The sequence below is a fragment of the Agelaius phoeniceus genome, chromosome 2, assembly GCF_051311805.1.
Source record: "Agelaius phoeniceus isolate bAgePho1 chromosome 2, bAgePho1.hap1, whole genome shotgun sequence".
Taxonomy (NCBI): domain Eukaryota; kingdom Metazoa; phylum Chordata; class Aves; order Passeriformes; family Icteridae; genus Agelaius; species Agelaius phoeniceus.
The window spans coordinates 91,904,897-91,929,270 of record NC_135266.1 but is presented as its reverse complement, the minus strand read 5'-3'; the positions used below and the strand labels follow the sequence as shown (position 1 = coordinate 91,929,270).

At 36.5% G+C, this 24,374-nt stretch overlaps 1 protein-coding gene across 6 annotated transcripts in view; it reads left to right on the top strand.

Annotated features, from left to right (window-relative positions):
* The window catches only part of STXBP5L (syntaxin binding protein 5L), a 184,587-nt gene that overhangs the window by 15,504 nt on the left and 144,709 nt on the right, over window positions 1-24,374 (top strand). For all 6 annotated transcript variants that reach the window (XM_077174258.1, XM_077174256.1, XM_077174255.1 and 3 more), the window contains exon 2: window positions 538-635. In XM_077174258.1, coding sequence (XP_077030373.1) covers window positions 538-635 — 98 coding nt within the window. The remainder of the gene's footprint in view (window positions 1-537; window positions 636-24,374) is intronic.

Genomic DNA, 24,374 nt, shown 5'->3' with positions numbered 1-24,374 from the left:
GATTAAGAAAGGGTGAGTGGTTCAGCTGCTCATTTTGAGAACATTTTCTCTGGCGTCTTTGTTTTTTAAATTGATATTAAGGGTTTTTACCTCATAGACTCGATTCAGTTTATTGGTTTATTGGATCTTTTCCCCTGGACATATTCCATTTCTTTCTGCTGGAGCTGTTCTGTTGAGGCTGAGTGTTTTGAAAGCATATTATGTGTCTTTTTTTTCAGTTTACAGTTCAGCTGCCCTGCATATCAAGGTTATCTTTCAGTGTACCACTTCAGCAAAATATACCAGTTGTATAATAGCATACACTTTGCAATCTACTTCGTTGCAATAAAACTATTTAAAATATTACTGAGTGAAAAGCATAACTAGAAATTCATATGACCAAAATTTACCTCTGTATTTGAAATACTGTATCTTTTTAAATACCTCTCTTGAAATGTATTGAAAATGCTAGAATATCCAGAAAAACACAAGCATGAAGCATTCATGCTGTTGTCAGTGGTTGCAGTTCAGTCACTTTGCTCCTTTGCTCTGTTTCAGACGGTTCGCCATGGTTTTCCTTACCTACCCACCGCCTTAGCGTTTGACCCAGTTCAGAAAATTCTGGCCATTGGAACAAGAACAGGAGCCATACGAATGTATCCTTTCTCGTTCAGAATTTGCACCATTTCTGTGTATTTGTAATACAGGGATGGGAATTACCTTCCTCAAGCTCTCAGGTAAGGCTACAGTTGTTACCTTCTACTTCATTTTGCTCCATGAGACAGACTGGACAAAGATCTGCTGTTGAGGAATCAACCAGGTCCCTAAGGGGTTCAAAGAACAATTTCTCATTGCATTTTTAGCATATGTTTTTGGCATATATTGGTTAAGATAAAACAGAATTGATCTTTTTCAGCATGAAAGTAAAAGTGGACAGCAAAGTGGTAATGAGCAAGCAGTGAATGTTGTGCTAGCAATAAATAAATTCATTGCTGCAATGCAGTTAGCCAATGTTAGATTGCAGTTAGATGGCTGTGTATGAAATTATTTGGACACTTTCAAGTGAATGGTGGGAAATAGGTGATTTTAGGACAGAATTCATCTCTTCCCAGAGGAGAAGGTGAAGCACTATAAAAGTGCCTATTTCTTTTTGTCAATTATAAAGGTACTTCAGTGCCAGCAATTTATATGTTGTTTTTAATACAGTAGGATTTTGAAGTTAGAAGTCTATACAGAATAAATTTAATTACAAGGTAATTAAAATTTGAAGACTTAAATTAAAGAAAAAATTAAGAATATTTAAATGTGATGTATTTCAAAATGTTTCTCTAAATAATTTTCTTAGTTTGGCATGGTTCCAATGTTTTCCACTTCAGTGAAAATACATATAAAGCAAGGAAAAAAGAAGACAAGCAGGTTTAAAAGTTACAGAATACAGAACTAATAAACTAATGTTTTTTACAAACTTTTTGTAGCCAAATAAATTAGGGGTTTAAAATAGGGGACAATGGTGTATGAAACAGCAATATAATATTTTCTGGTTCTTTTGCTATCCCTGTTCCCAAGGTAACTGTAAATGTAGTGAACCCAAGGCAGGTTACAAAGTAAGAAAAATCTCCTTGTGGAAAGCAAGCCTATGCCTCATGTAACATTACTAAAACTTTGGTTCTTCCATTTTTGGGTACTCTTGGTCTGAACAGTTGCATTTTCATAAGCCTCAATTTCTATCTGATCCAGAATTTCTCACCAGACTCAACTAAACCTCAAGTTATGTGACAAGCTTTGCTTTGATAGTTCTACTCTTTATTTCGTACCTATGTGAAGTAGATTGAATATGTTGTGTTCAAATGCAAAGAAGAAAAGTGTCTGTGAATTTGTGTACCTCTGGGAAATACAAGTCTAGTAGTCATGGTTTCTTCTTCTTTTTAGAGGTATGCAAGGTTAAAAATCTGGGCCTTTGTCCCTGGAGACTTAACTGATATCTTCAGAGTGAGGGTATTGGGAATTTCATGGTCGAAGTAGGAAGAAGACCTTGCAGAAGATTGACTCCTGAGCCCACCTCTTCTTTCCATCTCAGCAATGTTGCTTTTCTAGGATGCTGACACTGGCTAGGCATCCTTATCTCTACAAATTCCTCCTTTGAGGAAAATTCGGGTACAGAGCCTGAATTAATACAGGTTCATGTAGATTTAATTTAAACCTGCATGTCTCCTGATACAGGAAATGGAACATGAAGTGGAAAAATAGCTATACCCCTTAGCTTATATAAAATTCTCTATATGTTTTCTATAAAAATAGATTATAAAGAGTTAGGAGAAGGGAAAAGAATGTTTTTCAAAGTGTCCTTCCTTTTAACATTTCTTCTCCTGTTTGCTAGCAAACTGCTACCTCATTCATGGAAAAATTTCTACCAGTTCTAGTATCTTAATCAAGCAAGGGCAGCAGGATTACCAGGGAATTTGATTTTTTTTTTTTTTTTTTGGAAGATATGTCATAACATAAATGCTTCTCAGCTTAGTCACAGAGAGCCTGGTTTGCTTATTTGAGCCCTGAGTTAATGGAAACTGTGCTTTGAAGACAGAGGGTGCCGTAAAAAGAATTACTTATTTATTCATTTTAACTGAGGTTTCTTCACTTGGCTGTAAGTTTTGCAGAACATATTACATAAAAAACCTACTTGTGGACTTATAAATTTGCAGTGAAACAGGCCCTAAGACTACCCCCAGAACACCACTCATTTAAGCCAGTCTTGTTGCAGATGTTTGTAGTTGTTGAAATCAGGCAATAAAATTCAAGTAATGATGTAACAGATTAAGTATTACATCTGAAAGTAAAATTCATAATGTGGGGTTTTTTTAGCAAACTAAGGAAAATATAGGTTTTAGTGGCTCTGAGTTTTCCACAGTATCCTGTGAAATACCATTTAACAGAACTGCACAATTTCATTCTGCTATGAGTAGGTCATGTAAGAAAAAGGGAATTCTTTCTATACATACATTGTGCTTCTAAACAGTACTGTTGATGGAGTGAAAGGACAGACTACTTGGCTGCCACCAAAGAAATTCACCCCCTTATTTATTTGTTTGTTTACTGTTGGTGCCAAAGGCACCTGGTTTGGATCGGGAAGAGATCGGTTTGGATCTCTTCTTTAGGGAACAGAAAAGGATGGGAAGACTGAATTTATGTTTAATATTCATGTCATGATGTAGAACAAGTTTTCCCATTATGAGTCCAAGTCACATGATGTTATTGTTGCTTCCTTGACTTTCTGAAAGATTCACAAGGTATTGGTATTTCTACTGGTCACAAGTTAACAGGTCTCAATATTAATGTCTAACATCAGGCCTTCAGGTGATCATTTCGAGTGATCCAGCAGCAGTACTGAAGTTGACTATGTTAAATTGTCCTGAAATAGAGCGTATCATTCATAAGCTGCCATTAGAGTGCAGAGATGGAAGTTCGTTTTGATATGGCAGTCAATTTTTTTTCCCTAGAGTTCTTTTCAAGGTGCTTAGATGCAACTGCTCTCTCTAGCTTCTGTAGCACTGGGAATTGTTGTTGCTATGCTCTACTGATCCTCACAGTCTCTGTGGGTTTCTCAAGGAAGTTCAAACAACTGTAGGCTACCTCCAGCACTGCAAACCATCAATGCAGGAGTATCCCTACTACCAACACCCAACACAAGCTAACAAAGTCTGCAAATAAAGGGCCAAAACCCTGCTCCTGAAACAGTTGCTCTGGCATCTGGTCATTCTTTACCTTTGTCCTAAAGACAGCAAATTTCATTTTTCCTTTGAGGTCTATTCTTGCTGTCAGAAGCCTGTTCCCAGCTCCCATACTTGTGATCATTGTTCAGATCATTGCTTGATACCACTCTAAGTGGAATATCCTTGCTTCAGGAAAATGCATTCTATTGAAGAGGGGCTATGAAATGGAATTCCTTTTCTTATTATCTCCATATCCATCTTCTCTAGTCCCAGTGTGAAGAACCTTCTGACACAAGAAAACCAACTGTGCAGTCTTGGGTTGCTGTCAGAGAAAGCTCTGTATCACCATATAAGGAGGTGAGAAATTAAGATACTTGGTCAGACTGAAGTCTCTTCTTGATTTCAGAGGAAAAGGAGAAGTCTGGAGATTTTTCACATTCTCAGTCTGAATAAATAGATTAAAATCAGTGTTGTTAACAATGATTATTCCAGTAACAGATCTGAAGAAGTGGCATGCTGTGCTCAGATTTTAGGATGCATATTTCTATATTGTAATTTATCCAGCTGACAAATTCTTGTTAAAATTCATTCTGAGTACTTCCTGGAGTCACTGAGTCCTTTCCTTTGGAGTTCTTTTATTGCATCAGAGCTGTGCTTAGCCATTACAGCTCTCTACTTCAAACATACAGAATGCAACATCTACTGATGTGGGGTTTTTTTAATCAAACTGCTGACTATTTAGTGGTCAATTGGAGTGAGAAATTCTGGAAGAAACTCTTCTCTATGTATTATCATCTTTATTGATCATTAAATGAGAGGAAGTTTGTCTTAAATCCAGTGCAAAGAAAACAACCTACTGGGTCCAGAATGGCCTCCACACCACTGAAAAAGTCACCATCAAACAGGCTTAAATTAGTAATATGGTTTTGTATGTGTTATAGTGTGATCTGGTGCTGTTATTGGTACATATTCTTTAGACTTACAGGCTCCATATTGTTTGGATGCAGGTTGTGGGGCATGCAGGTCTTCACTTTCACTATTAGTTACTTGAGGAAAGCTGTAAGGCATCTGCAACCCATGCAAGGCTTTTCCAGTAGGCATAGCTATTTGTTATCCATGTTATCAGAAAATACAGTGGCCATTTTATACCTAGACGAACAAAGCATTATTCTGACTTGCTAACACATGCCAGTGGCAGCATTGCTCTATCCCCACCTTTAGCTTAGCTGCCCGGTCCTGACCCTTCCTTTGCTCCAAATCTGCTGCTTGTCAGATCTATTTCTGTGAGCCATCCAATGCACTAACCTGAAAAAATATCAGTTCTTCTGCTGTTCTACTTTTTTTTTTTTTGCCAGATTAACAAACTGATTTATCTGGTGCTTACCTCCAATGTTAGTCAAAATGATGCATAAAGAAAGTGGAAGGAGTGCAGTTGGGACTGGATAGAGAAGGAGATGGAGGAGTAAGAAAATTTTGGCACTAAGGAGCAGGTCATTAAATTGACTTGTCTTAGTGGATGAAATTGCATCTGATAAATTCAGGGATGGCAGATTGCAGCTATCTATGAAATTTGCTACAAAACAGTCTTTCAATTTTGAGTGGTATAGAAGATACCATCTCTTTTACTTATGTTTAAAAAATCTATGCATAAAGCCATTTGAAAATCACAAGAATTCTACAGGTTTTGCTCAAGGGAGATTTTGCTTTTGAATCGTATTTGGAATAACTTTTTCTGGCCTGTTTTATGTACTTCTTCCAATGCTTTAATAGGAAGAGTGATTTTTGAATGTCAAATAAGGTGCAGAAACACTTATTTTAACAGGTGTATTTTGTGAAGAAACAAACATGCCTTCAAAAAGGCCAATGGCATCCTGGCCTGTGTCAGCAATAGTGTGGCCAGCAGGACCAGGGCACTGATTGTCCCCTGGCACTCAGCACTGATGAGGCCAGACCTCAAATCCTGTGTCCAATTCTAGGCCCCTTTCTAAAAGGAAGATATTGAGGTGCTGGAGTGTGTCCAGAGGAGGGAAACAGATCTGGGGAAGGATCTGGAGCACAAGTCCTACAAGGAATTGCTGAGGGAGCTGTGGGTGATTAGCCTTGTGAAAAGGAGGCTGGAGGGGCGGAGGGGAGGGGGACACCTTATCACTCTCTCAAGTACTTGAAAGGACAAAAGAAAATGGCCTTGGATTGTGCAGGGGAAGTTTAGATTGGACCTTAGGAAAAATTACTTTGCTGAAAGGGTTGTCCAACCCTGGAACAGGCTGCTCTGGGAAGTGGTGGAGTCACCAGCCCTGGAAGTGTTCAAAAGTCATGCAGAGGTGATACTGAGGGACATGATTTAGTGGTGGACTTTTTAATGCTGGGTTAGTGGTTAGACTTGATGGTCTTGGAAGTCTTTTCCAAGCTAAGTGATTTTATAAGATCATCTTCTTTCTGTGAAACAGCCAGTAATCATGTCTTCAATTCCAGAGTTACTGTGCCATGTAAAGGGGAAGGTGAAATCTAAGCCCAAGATAGCTCTGTTGAACATCATGGATCTTCAGCAGCTGATATACACAGAGAGACTGTATTCCTGGGAGGTAGAACTGAGGCTGTTTGTGCGCTCTGGAAAAAGGAAAATCTGGCAAAGAAGATAAATAGCGCTAATTAAATCATTGCTGGCAGAGTTCTGAGTAGGCATGGAATTTTACAGTAGCTAAAGGAAATGTGGTAAAGAATGTTTGACATCAGGTTGGATGTACTTTAAAAGAAAAGAGGAGAATGTAACTTGGGGTTTTGGTCTGTGAGAAGGGTGGCATAAAAGCTAAATATAAATTGTGACAGATTTACTCTCCCTGGAACTGCTGCCTTTTAATCTAAACAAGGTGTCAGTAGTTCTTTATCCTTAAAATAAGCCAACTGTGTTCTCTGCTGTTTACTCTGTGCGATTTATTGGGCAGATGGAATGGGGGTAGCACAGACAAGACCACAAACCCTAAGTTCTGTTGTTTGACTTGGAGGAATCATTGATACATTTCATCTTTTGTCTCATTGTACAATGTATTTGAGATTTTTCTAGAGAACTTGAGCTATTCAGGAATGCAAACTTCACTGAGAGTCAGTACTCCTAATATAAGTTCTTTTAAAAATTCCCCTGGAAATCAACATACAAATGTCTATTTTTGTGTGTATAGATAGCTAAATAGGTTATTACAGAAATGAATTTATTTTCAATCTATAAGAATAAAAAAATATTGTAAAAGATACCAAAATAATCAAATTTACCTTTTTTACTAAATCTAACAGAACCAGAGTTTGGAGATTTTTTCTATGCTAAGACTACTATGCATTTGGTTATGTGTGCATTCACATATATATACACATAAACATATACAGATATATAAATATATAGGTATAGATATATATTAGGTTTCTGCACACATGCATAAATTTGGGTCCCAGGTATGTTAGTTTCCCAAGCCTCTTCCATGCTTTTTAAGTAAGGAGACTAAATATGTTACAGTTAAATGTACTGGACTTCCCTCACTTTCAGTTGCTGTTTATCTAGGAGATAAAAATGGAATCTGACATCTGCAAACAAATATACTGAGAAAATGTAGATTTTCATATATTTGGAGATGCATGTAAAACTGGCATACAGGTGGATGACTCTGGCAGCATTTTAAGTGGAGCTGATGACTGCATTTATGAACAATATCTGAAAAAAATGCTTTCTGGATATCTGTTACAAGGGGGTTTTTGAGTATAATAAAAAACCCCTCAACTTACTCTCATAGTGAAATTATGACTACTGGTGATAGTCAACTATTTCAAATAAGTGATGTGTCTTAATTAGACCTTGTGTCAGCTTTAGAGCTTTCCCTACCTTCTTTGTTCCAAACTTTGTCATCAACAGAAGTGTTGATGTGCATAGGAAATAAAGTACGTCAATTTGCCCTCCTTTCCAGTCTGCTAATTATCTTTTTTAGACAAATATCCATGACCTAAATTTGGCAGACATCCTTAAACCACAGAAATTTGTAGTCATACTACACACTTAGTTATTTTGACACTTTTCTTCTTTTGCTTTTATCTGGCAGATACTCTTGATGGTAGAGGGAATTGATACTTCTCCAAATAACTTAGGAAAGCTAATATCTAGTAAAAGACAAACCCAAAGTACACAGACACATACAGTGGGAGCATTTTAGTGTTGTGAAAGGAGACCTATTTTCTTCTAGCTACAGGCACTCATTCAATTTAAATTCTTGATGACTTCTTGAAGTTAGGTGCCTTTCTTGCACCTAACTTCTCCCTCCATTAACAACCTGGTGTTGTTAATGGAGGGAGACCAGGGATGAAAGGGAGCTGTGGAGGATTGAATGCCCATTATGAGGTAGAAAGGCTGCAATGACTCTGAATAATTGTCTCTGCATTGGGAATACCTAAGGAGAAGTTTCTGAAACCAAAGAGTTCCCCCATGAGGACCTTGCACAGCAAAGAACATGAACCATGTGATGAGTGATTCAGTAGAAATGGGACAGACACAGTCACACACTATTTCAGCCTAAACCTCAAGAAAAGGTGTAGGATAAAAGCTCAGTTTTCCTGAGGTTCAAGAAATGGGGAGATGAGCAAAACAGAGACTATGATCTCATTCAGGAGAGGGGGAGGGAAAGATTTTCTTGAAGAAGTTCTCTTCCCTCATCCATGGTCAGCCCTCTTTCCCTAACTGACCTAGTTTCACTCCAGTTCTTACAGTTCTTAGATTTCTATTCCTCACCCCTGACCTGTCTTTTCTTAGTGGCATTAAGCAAGCAATATTCTTTCAATCTCCATCTTGGACCTGACCTGTGCAAAGCAGTCTCTGAATTACATCTTTTTCTAAGGAGGCTGTTCAAGTCAAGAACCAAGATGTTTCCCAGGTGCTTCAGATAGCACATTCGAAGCCACACTTGAGTACAAAAAGAAGAATTAAAAAAGACCATCATGGAAGAAGCCAAGTTTGTCCAAAAGAGATTGTGGATCAAGAGCTATCAGAAAATGAATAGCTGAAGTAGCCAAGTCTTAGAGGGCATTAAAGAATGTAAGTGTGGCATCAATCTCTTTGTCCAGAGAGAGCACAGGGAGGAGAAATGACAGAAATTTTGAGTCTGCTCCTCTTTAGTGCTGTTATGGAGATATTCTGGTGTTTTATCAACACTGTTTTAGTCTTGTACTCAAAACACATCACCCTGCAGGCCTCCATGAAGAAAATCAGCTCCATTTCAGCCAGACACATCACACTTCTCAAAGATTCTGCAGTACTGTTTGTTTGAACTGTTGTTGTTTTCAGAAAATGGTGAGTGGAAATTCAGCACTCTTAACATGCTTTAATTGTAAAACTGATAATTTGAGCAGAAAAAGGATAGATCTTCTCTCTAATTACTGGCAATAACTATGCTTTGCAGTAATCAGATTTTTGGGGTTTTTTTCATTTTATGAATAAATAGTAGCATATATTTATATGGTATAAAATAGATATACCATATATAGTATATTTATATGTTGATATTCAACATTAACCCTAAAAAAATTCTCACAGCATAAGAAAGAAATATTGGCATATGGTTCTTTAGTATTATAGTTGATTTCTGGTTGGGTTTTTTGTGTGGTTGCTCCAACAAAGCGCCAGTCACTGAATACACTACATTTTGAACAGCTACAAGAAGTGCATTTTAAATGCTGTGACTTTTAGAGGAGTTTGACTTTCTGTTATGTTATTTAGCTGTATTTTCTGCAATGCAGAATTGATAGCTCTGTGACATATTAATGTATTTCAGTTGCTTCAGTAAATAAATAAGGATTGACTGAATTATGTGGTCTGATCTGACACACACTGATTTCAAAAGCACCATGCTTTTATTATGAGATGAATCAATATGAGATGTGTGGTAGAAGAATACATTTGAGTACATTCATGTAGTAGGCAAGCAAGCAAGTGGCTTTAGTCAATATTCTCTTGGAAACCTATGATCAGAACATACCAACTTAGGCTTTACAATATTTATCTTAATATTTTTGCCTAATTACTTGCAATACATGAGTTCACATTTGCAAATAATTTCTCTATTTCAGGTGTGGATAGATGTGTGCCCCAGTTCCCATTAGATTATAACAGCAGGGCTTTCTTTTTCACAGCAGTTTTATTAATCCTAATTTGTAGATTTTGAGAAATTCCACTTTAAGTTAAATGCTTAGAACTAAGGAGAGACTAATATAACGCATCAATACTTTATCATTGAAGGACTGGATTTAAAATTTCTGCAAATATCCTACATTCTATTTAATAGATGATTTGCATAGTTTTAATACTAATATATTTTATCTAACTGGCAAAATTCATGAGAGGGGCATCATTTTGAAACCCAAGAATACAGTCTCTCATATATAAAAATGAAGTTAAAAGTTAATTTTGTCTTATGATAGAACACTAAAATGATTGATCAATCTTCTCCAGCAACCTCTGTTACAGGATTAGGATTTGGCAGACCGCCTCAGAGAAAGTGTAGCAGGTCAGACTGAATGTAAAATGAAGCAGTGGGTGCTACTTCTAAGGGTTTGTGCTCATCCACTGCCTTGTACTGTGGATGTAGAGAATTGAGATGTGGGACTGTCAGTTCAATTTTCATAGCAGAATGTTTAAACCTACACATCCCGTTGCACACAACATTTTTCCTACCAGAACATATATACCTGTGAGATATTTTTCACCTTAAAGTGTTGCACTTCATAGGAAAAGCAAGTGCAACCCAGTGTTTATAGGATAATGATTTAGTCACGTAATTTAAAGGGGCAATCTTGCATTCCAGTCTGTGCTCAAGAACAGATTATAAATTTTCCTTGGAACAGTGACTAGATGCAATAGTTATAACCTGTGAAGTCCTTCTCATTTTTGTAGATCGTGTTATCTTAGCAAGACAGATGGAATATCTATTTCATAATAGCTTCATATGTTTGGGTCACAGAAGTTGTTCATAAAATATTAGTTTGTAGTAGAAGATCAAATGGTACCCAGTAGATTTGGTGATTTCAAAGTAGCACTTAAATTCAGAGCTGCCTGTCTGCTCCCGTTGTTCTTGTCTTTGGTAAATTAATTTATTTTATATAAACAGATCATTGGATAGCGTACACAGGTTATAATAGGGGTGGAACCTAAGACCTCCCCGTCCTAGGTGAAAACCTGCTAGCCATGATTTCTTGTTCCATCTCTCTTAATTGAGTATTCCTTCTTGTCTCAAACTCCCATGTCCTGCCCTCCTGAGCTGAGTAAGTCAGGAGTTGCTGTAGTTCCAAGTAAGGTGTGGTCAGGACACTATGCTTATAGCACTTTTATTTTAAGCACAATAGCTGTTCCTTTTTTCTTCCTTATTATTTTGAGACACAAAAAATGTTGCACTGTTAATGGGAAAGCTTTTTCATCCTTTGTCAGTACACCTTTTCATTCATACAATAAGGTGTCTAGTGGATAGAGACACCTGCAAATTTAGAACTGGTCACATGGATTTTTTGAGAGAAAAGTTCTAATCTTCAGCAAGAGCCAAGACTTGCCTTTTCAAGTCCTTTGGCCTTTAATAAAATGAGCTTTTAACTTGATTCCTGCTGTTTGTGGCTGTAAAATAGTGAAATATCAACCAGTGTCAAGAAGTCATTAGATTTAATAAATGTAATGCATGGTTTTAAAAGGCTTTTAAGATGAAAAATACAACATTTATATTTTCCAGAACAACAGACAGAGAAAATCCATAAATACATTGACATCAGAGTGATGAGCTCTGTTAAAAGCATCTGTGAATTACCAGGTGTGCTTTAATTATGCCTCCACAGTGTGTGCTTTGAATAATATGAATTAATAACCATTCTTGAGTATGTATTTCTTAATAAAAATAAAAATTTTCTAGAAAATGGACCTTAAATTAAAGATAACTTACCTAAATTATCATCCAGACCATAAGCTTTTCAAGCTGCCAACTTCCTCAAGCAGGATGTCCCAGCTAATAAGAAAACAATACGAGAACCCCCAGTCTTTTCTGAAACAAGAGGAGAAGCAAATTCTCCTGTGAAAATCATCCCTAGGAATGTCTTCTCCTATGCTCCTGAATTTTGTACCTTAGGATCTCTCTAGCATTGCAACTCTCAAATGAAAGGAAAGACTAATGAAAAACTGGCTCATTGTATAGGCTCCTTCAGTTTTAATTGATAGATCACTATTTTGGACTTGAAATTACAAGAATCACTTCATTAGGTTGGTAGTTTTGCTACAGCAAAGAAGCTTTCTATTTTTAAAGTGTAAATTAAATCACTGGGAGATCAGTAAATGCAATAAGAAAACAGTGTTGTTTTCATGGTTTCTGAGCAACTTAAAGACAAGATATTTTTCAGTTGTTAAAAAGAAAAGTTTAACTGTTTTAAAAAGAATTTATATAAGGCTACCTGCTACATTTTCCTAGAAGTAGACTAAATCTTCTGCTGTAAGAGACGACAGAAGAACACTGAATCCTTACTTGTTTCTTTAGAGGAATGGTTCTTTTCTGACTTGAAATTCCTTAATTAGTGTAATTCTGAGCGAGCAGGTAGAATGTTGTACCTTACTTGTCTATTTCAGCTAACCACTGCCAGGGCTTCCCTATTCTAGCTAGCCGTAACCCTTTTTAGGGCTTCACAGAAAAGCTTATATTCAAGTGAATTGTTTTACCTCTACATTGATACCCTAACCAAAGGAACTCAAACATAGAGTCCTTAGAAATATGCTACAATTAGGTCTGCATGTTCAATTCATTTTTCATTAGTCCTTCATCAGTTCTGTCCTCACACTTCTTCAGCTTTGCTCATGTCAGGATTCTTCACCAACCTTTTGCTTTGGGGCTGTGTCAGGGTCCTTGTCTGCTTTGCCATACTGTGAGTTGTAGAGAAAGGAAGAAGCACAGACATTACACTTAGAGGAAATGAGGATGAAAGAATGAAATACTGCTTTTTTGAACTACTGCATTTCTCTGTTGTTGGTTTCCTGTCTCATCTCCTGTGAGACTGATGTTATGTCGTGAGGAGAAAAATGAGAAAATTTTGGTGGTTTCATGAAACAGTCTAGTTGGTTGACTGCTCCCAAAGTACAGCAATCAGATGTCTGCTCTGGTTTCCCTGGCATGTTTCAAACTGGCTACAGGGACTGAAAGTTCTTCTGTTCTCCCAAGAGGGGCACCAGGTACAGCTAAATTTATTCACCTGGGCAAAAACCACCAAAGCTGCTCCCACTGAATAGTTAAAAGATTTCTTCTGCTTCCCTAGGTTAGAACAGGATCAGAATGTGGGCAACCAAACAAATCCAGCAATTTCTGCTAATGTGGTGCAGTTTCTCACAGGACAGGTGAAACTTGTGAATGGTGGAGATGGTCAGAAAGAATCTTCACAATCTGTGTGCTCAGTGTTATCTTTGCTATCCCGAAACAAAACTTCCACTGGGGCCTAATGGTTGTCTGGCTACTGGTTTGTCTCTAAGCACCACTAGATGAGGCTCCTGCTATCAACCTGTATAAACAGATCTCTGAGTTTGCAAAGATAAGGAACCAATAGTTAAGTAGGGTTGTGTTATCTGCCCTTGCTTCTGATATTTCCCATATTTAGAACATCACCTGTGTTATCATCAGCTCCTAGTTTTACAAGATCTGTGCATGGGCAAAAAAAACAGGCAATGGCTGATTGTTACCTTTTGTTTTGGGGCTTCGTCTCAGGATAAATATGTTGCACTTCTGGACTCTGATATGATGTTGGCATCAGGATTTTAATTAGGACAGAAATCAAGGATTCACATGCAACTTTAACCCTTCCAGGTGATCATATTTCTGAATTCTTGGCTTTAATTTACATTCTTTAGCATTCCTTTATCACTTCAGTATGATCATATAGTAAATAATTATTCAAGATTTGGGTCAGTTTTGCGCTAGTTTTGGAATCACAACTTATTTTCTTGTAAATGTACTGAAATGTATTTTAAAACATCAATGCTAATACTGACTTAATAACTACATAAATCAGTTGAATTTCAGAAAAAAGACCCCAGATTGTATAAACTGTTTCAAAATCTGAATTAGAAATAGCCAAATATATTAAAACCATTGGTTTATTTGCCTTTTAATAGCAGCTTTATGTTCCTAATTAAAACTATCATCCTGCTCGCTAGACTTACCTTTAGAATCCAATTTCCATTCAGTATCTCTCATTTTTGCTTTCTCTTCTTCCTTAGTAGAGATTGAAAAGAACAGATACTGTCTATCATTCTAGCAATGATTATAAGGGGAAGTATGTCACTATTCTGTGAGGCTATAAGTGGCTTTTATGAATGAAGTTAAGCCTTCAGAGACATAGAAGGTATCAGAGACATAGAAATTAAGTTAAACATGCCTGTGTTGCTGCTTATGACATGGTTAAGCATCTTGGATGAGAGCAAAAGAAGCTTCCCCCAAACTAGATAGTTTGAGAATTTCATAGGAAGTATTTTCAAACTGCCTGAAAAACCATCAGAAGCTTTTGGGAGGAGCAGACTCATGTAAGCATATTTCATTAAAAAAAAAAAAAAAGTAAAACCAATTTCTCATCAACTTTCTTAAATGCATACTTAGCTTCTTGTTTATCAACCAACTACAAGACCAATGACAAAATTAGCAAGTGTTATTTAAGTGAGAATTTTATACTGTCCATGGAAACAGTGGTTTGGGTTTTTTTTCTTTAGTTCTAGCCAGTTTATGGTTATGTAATCATAGTATGTCTGCCCTGGAGCCTTGTTGTCACTGCTCATTGCAGTCATTCTTTAGACATGATTCTAGAAATTCAGGCAGGGTATTTTTATCATCAGAATCTTGTAAAGTTATCTTTTAAAGAGAAATTGAGCTGTGATCTTCCATGTCAGCTTGAAGCTTGTAATCATATAGGATCTTTCATGGGTCTTCTTTTATTGCAACAATTCTATTCATCAACACTGCATATAGAGCTGGTTGTAGAGGATCATACATCTCCTCCTAGAATTCCTGCTGTAAGTTTAGATTCTCCTGATGTGCATAAGCAACTCAACTGATTTTTTCTTCTCGTGGAAATTATACTGAATTTGTCAATTTTGCACATAGCCATCATTTTGCTCTTTCATCAAGTTATTTTGGTCTGTTTAAAGATTCTTGCTAAACTTGCTAAACCAAATGGATTTATCACATGTTTAACTCTTTAGATCTTTAACAGATTAAGAAATATAGCAAACTTTATCACATGTGTACTGTGATACTGTGACTTTACCAAAATGCCATTGCTTTTGGTGACTATCTTCAGAATGTCAAAATCACTACTGAAAGTGGACTGTGCTCCCTTATCTCCCATTCATTTTTTAAATGCTCTTCAGTTACTGGAAGATCCTACTGGAAAGTTTTGAAGCCCATTAGAATTCAGATTTTTATTGGCAGTAAGTCATACCCTTTTTTTCTATCATAACTGTTATTTAATGGAGGTATTTTCTCTAGTTTGTGTCTTCAGTTAGTTTGTTTTCTGTTTAAGGAGACTTTCTGCAGCCTTTTGATAACAGAGAAAGTTTTTTTCCAATTTCATTACTTTTCAGAGGGCCAAGATGTATCAAGAGATCAGTATCATATGCATATTTTGGGAGGAATTATTGTTAGTTTTTGGAAAATAATGTTTAGACTAAATTTTTTTATTTTTATATTCCTATTTTAATTTAAAGGTGTTTGCAAGATTCCAGTGTAAGATTTACTGTCTTATAATTTTCTGGATAATCTCAAGTCTCTTTTAGAAGTCTTAGCTATGCAGTTTGGGAGTGGGCATTGCTAGCATCCGTTCTGCCTCATTCCTATGCTCCTTTCAGAGTATAAAATAAATATTGTTAAGACTTACTAGTAGTTTACTTGGGACTTGAGCTGCAGGTTTCTGAACCTACCTTTCTGATACCTGCATCTTTAATAATCTTACTTAAACAGACACACAAACACACACACAAATAAGGAGTGTGCAGCAGCATAAGGAACCTTTGCCAATATACTCTGTTAAAAGCTGAATCAAAGAAATAATTAATTTTTTTAAATATTCTTGTTTGATTGCTTCCTGTAGCCTGGGGAACCCAAGAGATTCATCAGGTTTTGTTGTAGTTATTGTTTTTTAAGTTTCCCATTTCCAATGTGATCCAAACATATCACATTTGAGGTTTTTTTACCTTTTTCTCTGTTAATACTCTGTACAATAGTATAAATCTAGAGCAACCCTTTGGAGCTGAATGTGGTTATTCCAGATGGATGTTGTACTTTCCACCTCCACACAGCCTGGCAGCACTTTCCCTCAGGTTTTATTCTCCTTATTAAAATAAAAAAAAATAAAATGTATGAGCAAGAACATCTATTTGCTCATTATGATAATGGGCAAGGAGTTGTGCTAAAAACTGGTTTTACATAAAGAAGTTTGAACTGTTAGCCCAGCTACTGTTCTTACAAAATTTCCATTGTAAAGTCTTTCTTCTGCCTTTCTCAGGAAAAATTATATCCATTTTGGTTCCCTCATATTTTATAAGTAACATAGTCTTTACTTGAAGTGCATTTAGGCTTTGGGGTTTAGTTTCTTAGTTTTTCAAGAAAATCCCTCTTATTAGCCAATGCCTATGGGTGTAACACCAAGCAAACTGCAGGGAATGATATAGTTCTGATGGATCTCAATCAGTTTCTTTAAAAAGGAAGTTTAAACACTCTTGAGAAACATTTAATATGAGGGAAGATGGAATTCATTCAGTTTTAATACTTCCATTTTACATTTGCATGTTTGAACTGATCTGCAAATAGAACAGTTCTAGATCAGTATTTTAAAAGCTATACCCATATGAATTAAAACTACAAAAAGCAACACTGAAGAATGGGGAAAAAGCAGTATTTCGTAGGGAGAACTTTAATCACCAAGTATCAAAATTATTAAAATGGATATTGACAGAGCTATCCCAGTTTTACTGATGTGAGGAAACTGAAGCACTAAAATGATTTACCCAGTCTTTAATATGAGATGCTTGAAGAGCATAGGCCCTTTGATTTTCAGGCTGGCACTTCAACCACAATTCAATGGCATTTAGCCTGAAAGTTTGTGTGCATGTTTTTGGTGGTGCTCTTACATGTTGTCTTCTAGGTCATAAGGAATTAGAATTTGATTCCCTTACCCTTTTGCATTTTGGTGCTGTAATAGCAGCCAAATAATGTAATGTATTAAGGATAAGTTAACTACATCCTTTATCTTATTTTCCCCATTTACTTTACTGTTGCTATGGCTTGATCTATAGCTTTTAGATTGCCTTTTACAATCATTGAATGGCATATATGTCAAACATGGAAATTGTTCTCACAGTCAGGTTTTGAGCACTGGGATGAATACACAGGCATTTGTTTAATGTATTGCCACATACAGAAATGCCATGTGGAATCATGGAATAAATAGATTCAGTGTGCACATTCCTCAAATGAAAAAAGAAGTAAAAATTTCGTCACCCAAATGTGTGTCTCTATGTGTTATTTTAGTCCCTATCTGAAGTGAGGAAAAATGAAACAGTATACACAAAAAAGAAGAGAAAAGAAGATACTTTTGGCAACTGCATGCTTCCAGATTGCATTTGTATTTTATGGGGGGGAGCTGGGAAAATGCTGTGTAATGCGGCCACCTGTCAGGAAAATTACCACCTGTCTCCAATCTTGATTTTAGTCCTTCATAAAATTAAAAGAACAGATAAATAGTGATACCCCTATAAGTGAAAACAGTTGATGGATTGATCTATTTAACAGGATTACAAACTATTTATTACCCAGATAATAAAAGGCCAAATAAATTCTTTGTACTGTGTATCAGAATATCAAAGTCTCAGGCAGACAGAACTGGCTCTTGAAATCTGTGTGCATGTTAGGTTTTAGGTTCTGTAAGGCTGCATATTAAAACCCTCTGTTTACATTTCTCTTCCAGCTCACTAACACTGCTTTAATTTCAGTTACAGTGGCAAAATGATAATCACTCTTGCTTAGGAATTCAAACAACCACCAGCTATATCATCCATATATATATATATGTTATATATGAATATAAATTCATATAGAATTCTACTGTTGGTTTCTCTTAACACCTTTCTCACAAAGAGGGGTTGGGAAGCTTCCAGATCCTCCTTTGTCCCTTCTTCCCTGTTTTTTCTCTCTGAAGGATGAGTTCAAGTAACTGTTGAACTGAAACAATGAGTGCATACATGAAAATTTCACATTGCCTCTACTGCCATAGCCAGTCCTCAAGCTCCTCAAGCCAGTCCTCAAGCCAGTCACTCAAGGTGTGAGTCACATCTTAAAGGAAAAAATTTAATAGGAAAGTGCTATTCCTTTTCCTTGTCTCCAACTGTGTTTTGTTACTAATTTCAATCACTCAGGCAACCTCCCTTGCCACTAAATTGTAAAGCTATGTGGTACTCCACGTCTTGCACCCAGAAATACTTTTGTTCTGCTGCAGTCCTGTGTTCTGGAAAAGTTTGGGGAACCTGGTCTTCATATATGTTTGTCATAGATCCTGAACTGGAAGCTTATGTGTCGGCATCTGACTATTTCACTTAGATTGTAACAAGAGATGGTGAACAGGAGAGAGGGAAACTGAAATCATATCTCAGGGAGAGGACACAGTCTTTTCAAAATCTTCTGCTGTGGAATACTGTCCTGCTATTGCAGAAAACTCCAGTATTCAGTTCCAGCATCTTCAGACTACTTAGTCTTCATATACTGTGGTCTGTGGTATTTCTGCTGTTTCAGAAATCTGCAGCCACCTTTCTGCATTCTCTCAGTATCAGCAGATACCCACATGAAAGCTGTCTTAGCAAACCCAGGAGTCCTTCATTCCAGCCTGCCTAGCACTCCTCTGCACATTTCTCAGGTCTGGCATTTGCCTTTCCCTCTACAGTGTCTCACAGCCTCTCAGCACACCCAGCACATCTTACCCTTTTTGTTCATCTGTAAGAGCCTCCAGGTTTTGCAGAGCTCTGGTCTTCTGTTGCTATTGTTTGCTGCAGAATATATTGACCATATATACTAATATTTGTAACTGAACAGAAAGAACTTACAAGTTATTCTAGGGACAGCTACAGCAATTGCTAAAAATGGAACATACAAAAAAAAAAAAAAACCAAACCAAAATCCAAAAAAACTTTAAAAAAAACCCCAAAAAACAACCAAAGAAACAAAAACCAAACCAGACCAGTACAGTTTTTAACTTCTTTCAATGCAATTTGGTTAGTTGAAAGGAGAGGGAGAATAAATATCATCTGACTTGGACAATTCTTTGAATTCATCAGCAAGTCTTCAGAGATTGTTCAAATACTCTTGCATTTTGAAGAATGTTTTTTTCCAGTTTTTATTAAAGCTTAACGCTTCTAGGGATGTCGCACCACCGCAGGCTTTGCCAGCTGTGGGCATGCCTAAGCTGAGTGACTGGATTACAGTTGTGGTAGGAAAGAACTCAGCTGGTGAGCTCACGTTGTGCCTGGGAATGTGCATAAATGCTGGGAGGTCAGCCCACAATAACCTTTTGGCTGCTGCACATTATTACAATACTGGGACTTTGTGAGCTCATTGGGAATTACCTTCCTGAACTGTAGTCACATCTTTGCTGGCTGTATGGTTGTCTTTTTGTAACTAGAGGCTGTACTCTTTTCATATTTTACAGTAACTCATAAATGTTTAAGACAGCTTTTGAGCAATTAGTGCTGTTTCTGCTCTAGAAGTTATGAATTTGTTATGTGCAATGATTTTCATAATGTGTCACCTTAATTTATTTCAGTCAGTTTGGCAAAGAAAAGCAGCAAAACTGAAAACATGTAAGATTGCAGTTTTCTAGTTGCATGAATAATGTGCAATATGAATTCCAATCTATTTTCATGAAAAAAATAACCAATGACTTATTCTACTCCATTCTTAGCCTGGAAATATGCTGACACATCTAATGCATCATGAAAAGTACTTTACACATGGGTTACCTTGGTTAGTGGCTCACTGGGTCCCCACACTAGTACTTCCTATTTATGAAGAGACTTTACACTTGAATGCCATTTGTTTTGTAATGATTAAAGACAAATTGCTCTTTACAGCTATAAAAATGTGAAAAAATCTGGTGGACTAAAAATCTGGTTTTTTACAAGCAGTTTAGGGGCTTTTCCTCCTCAGAGATGTAGCCATTGTGTGTTTCTTATTCTTCCTTTGTGTGTGACCTATCAGATTGAAGTGGTTTGTGGAGAGGAAAAGCATTCCCAAGACAAAATACTAGGAGCAACACTAGAAGGATTTTGATGCAGTTTTATTTTTAGAAATCCACATCAGAAAGCCATTTAAGGCAATGATTTTTTGACTTGTGACCATGGACAAATGTCACATTTTTTCATATCAAGTTGGAAAATACATTTACATATTTATCTGTAATCATTCCCATCTCAGAATGGGATCATATGGGCTTGATATACTTCCTAGAAATCTTGAGGGGTTGTGCCTTTATGAATTCTTGGGTTGCAGATGAGGCTGATTATTTCATCTTCCTTCAGGATGTCTCCTGCCCAGGCTGGGAACAATGTGGGTATCTGGAAATGGTGGATCTGTGCTATGTCCTTGAACTGGTTAAGGAAAAGCAGTGCTGCAACTCCTGGAACTTTTCACTGCCACTTTATCTCTTTAAATTTCTCTACTTGCTTCTTCTTACCCTTTTTTTTACTCCTTTGCTTTGAGGGGAAGGTTAGGAACGATGTCTTTCTAGCAGCTCTACAGGGAAGGCCAGAAAAAAGTATAAAAATCATGAAATTGTTTCTCTTTAGTAGGTTCCTAAGTAGGGAGATCCACTTCTTTTGTCCTGTAATTGGAATCCCCTTACAATGCCTATTTTGTAATCCAGGATCAAAATAACTTGAGCAATTTTGAAATGTAATCCAGCATATACTATGCTACATGGTTATTAAAATTCTAAAATGTTCTTCTAGATATCAATTCCAGTTATTTGTGTTTACTTAAATTGAAACTTGTGGAAGAAACCAAAACCTTGCAGCAAAAAATGTGTTCTCCTCTTTGCTGCTTTAATGTGTTCAGAGCCAACTCACACATTAAATAAAATTTGGTTTGAACTAAACACTTCAAGATATGTTTTGCTTTTAAGGTTATTCACCCATTAAAACTCATACAAGTGGTTATAAATTTTCCTAGAGCTTCAGTTTTCTCCCCATCTTCCATGAGTGCAATGAAAGCTTTGCTTGAAGTTTTACTCTTGGTGGGTTGAATGACTGGAAGTCCCTTTGTTGAAACACCAAAAACCCTTTCTTTCTGTGCTGATGCAAACAGTGCAAGAAATAAGAAAAAATAAAAGACTATTTTCTCTGTCTGCATACACTTCCTTTAGACAAGGTATTAATTTACAGTATTTTCCTTTGTAAAATGACACTAGAAATAGGGAGTAAAATTAAGATAGAATCATTTGCTGGTTGCTTTTGCTTGCTGCCATTTTGGTTTTAGTATACACTGAGATTTGCATTACAGTTTCACTTCCCATTGTCAGAAAGTAATTTAATCTTATGGTAGTTTCAAGATCTCCAGAAACAAAGTTAAATTAGAAACAAAACTGCCAAAGGGATGTTAAATATACAAAAGAAAGTAGTGGGGAAAGCCACCGAAATATTGTAGAGTCTAGCAATGTTTTGGAGGCTGGATAGCTTGTGTTAGGTTTCTGATCTATTTAGGTAGATAAGAATGGCTTGATATGTTTTTCTCATTAACAAACTCAAGGTAGTTTAACTTTTTTTTTTTTTAATAATGAACACATAGAGAAAATTAGCCATTTTCTCTTTCTCTCTTTTTTCTTAAATCCATTCCTTTATTTGAGGAGTTAAGGACTAAAAATTGTAAAAAGTTGGAATATTTATTTAATGTTGTCTCAACAGCTGCAGGTGCTCAGCTGATTTAAACTAATCTCTGTGTGTTCTTGCTCTGAGGACTGCTTCCATTCAGTACCATCCACCACCAGCCAGCACTGCCATCTCCCCCTCTTGCTGCCTGGTGAGCCAGATCTGGGAGCTGGGAAATTCAGTCTAGGGGGAAGGAGTTGTTTTGTCTTTTTCTATGTAGCTGCTTTTCAGTGCAAATGCCTCCCTGTTGTGCTTGTGTGGCAGTGGAATGAGCCATGCTGTCAGCACAGGGAAGATCAGACTGCTCAGCCAAAGGCAGGAGTGAGAAAGTCCAGAGATCACTTTGGTCAGTGCTCTGGGCTTAAATTTGTTTAGACCAATCATGGAAACACACCACAGCATTTCCCCCTTTGCTGTTTAAGAGTTGATGTTATGGGTGATCTGAAGGTATTAACTAGATTGATTTTCAATTTGTCAGTCATCTTTGCAAACATCAAAAAGATGAACGAGGCAGAGCAGAAAGATCAGACGAACAAACTGGACTGAGTGAAGTCACAGAGCTCCAGGTACAATAACATGTTTCAGAAGTTATTGTATAGTGCAATTACATAACTAACAGTCTAGATTTTATCAACATGTCTGTTCATCACTGAAAGCTGTAGAATGGCTATTTTTAATCAAAATTTCCACAAATAGGGCTTTGTCTCAACAATTTTTTTTTCTTGTTTCAGAAGGCTATCTGTGCAAGTAGCGCAGAATTCCAAATGGCTTTTTGCCATCATCTTCAAAAGGGTGATGTCTGCACAAGTTAATGATTTGATTCATTTTAAATGATACTATAGTTGTAAGATTTCACTTCCCCATTCACATGTTTTGGGAAAATGTGCATTTCCTGTCTTTGAAAGTTATTTATATAAATACTTGTAATCACATTTTTGCTTTATAATACTGTCAGGTAATACAGGTAGTCCAAAAATTCCCAAATAACTTTTAATCCATAATTTTAATATTTGCCTGATCTTCTGATTTTCATTCTTTACCTCTTCACCCCTTCATTTCCCAGTGCTTTGAGGAGTTGGTGTTGAACCATGAACATTTTACAGTCTGCTAGCAGAAGTGAAGTACTGTTGACATCATTTCTGAATCCATTAAAAGCAGGTTCCCACAGGGCAAATATTGCATGTGTACAAATTGTTTACAGCTTCTGTGTGGTCAGTGATGATAATAATCATAGAAAAAACGGTCCTGGGAATTAAGCCATGCAGAGATTTGCTGTTTAATTTTGACAGTGCGTTGGTTTTCGGCTGCTGCATGATCTTTATGCTTGAAATATGCTATAGAAATATAAAGGGCATTTCTTCTAAAAAATTACCATGAGTGGCTGAGACAGATGCTCTTTAGAATGAAATATAATGATATATAGCATTCAAGCAAACTGTTTTTTCACATGTCAACCTTTTCCTTATTCTGTTTAGCTAATTTTGTCAGATCTTACTGTATTACTGATAGCTTGTCATGGAAGAGCTCAGTGTTATGACTCTGACTTTGCTCTGTTTTCCTTTTCTTTCACTGTACTCCATCTCTAAGTGAACTCTTTCCTTTTCTGAGTATGATGTTATTCATAACAGTTGCTGAGTGGCTGAGTTTAAAAATGTTTTAGAATATGTCCTTTGATTGTGTGTTCCTTTCTTTTCCATGTTGCAGTCATTATTGGTGATGGAAATATTTTACATATATATATGTCTGTATTTCAATCAAAGTACTTTTTTGAATTTATATAAAAATATGTTTGATCAATCAGACCTAATTTTAGTTTAACAAGGGTTAGAAATAAATTTGCATCTAACAGCTGTACAATACACAGGTACATTAAGCAAAACAATATACATGGAAAAATACACATGGAATGGAGCAAGTACTATGAGTCTTTTAACTTCAGAATTGGCCTAAATTCAAAAATGCTGTATCTTGAAGCAATGTTCAAGTTTTGTTTCATAAGCACTAAAAGGTTCCTGAACTCAAATAGTCAAAAGAGATTACATTACCTAAGTTATGCATATGTTTTATGCTTCAAGTGACAGTGCCAGGGAACTCACTGAGTACATGCCCTTGTATCCTCAGAACATGGGGTGTGTGTAGCTAAGGGAGCACTTTTGTGTTGCACAAGCTGGAAGGACCTTAGCCCATTTGTTTGCTATATGTTGCCCTCTGGTCTGTAAAGATAAAAGAGATATATGGGGGTGAATCAGGACTTGTTCAGGATAGACATCTGTCATACTTCAGAATTTTCCCGGAGCCAGTGCAAATTTTGGCAGTCTATACTTCTCTTTAAAAGCTTGAGCAATCTACATAGTTCCCCCCCTAACCTTTTGCAGACAGAAGAGGATTCCACATCCTCAGATTCTTAAACAATTCTTTTTAACATTCATAGAAGCAAATCCTTCAGATTTTTTTCCTAACCTCTAGAGGCAGAGCATTCTTATCTTGCCATTTTTTATTATAGTTCATCTTGCTTTTCATCATTCTACAGGATTTAAGTAAAGCAAAGATTTTAGTTAGCTGAACTAACTAAAAATCTAATTAAATTCTGGCTCAGGATTTTATGAACAAGATCATATTTTGCACCTCATTATTTCTTGTCTTTTTTTCCCCCCTGATCACTACTAATTACAGAGTCTCTTCAGCTCTTTAAATTTTCTTTAACTAATTTTTTTCACCTTTAAGTGTGAGTAGAGTAACTCAGAGGA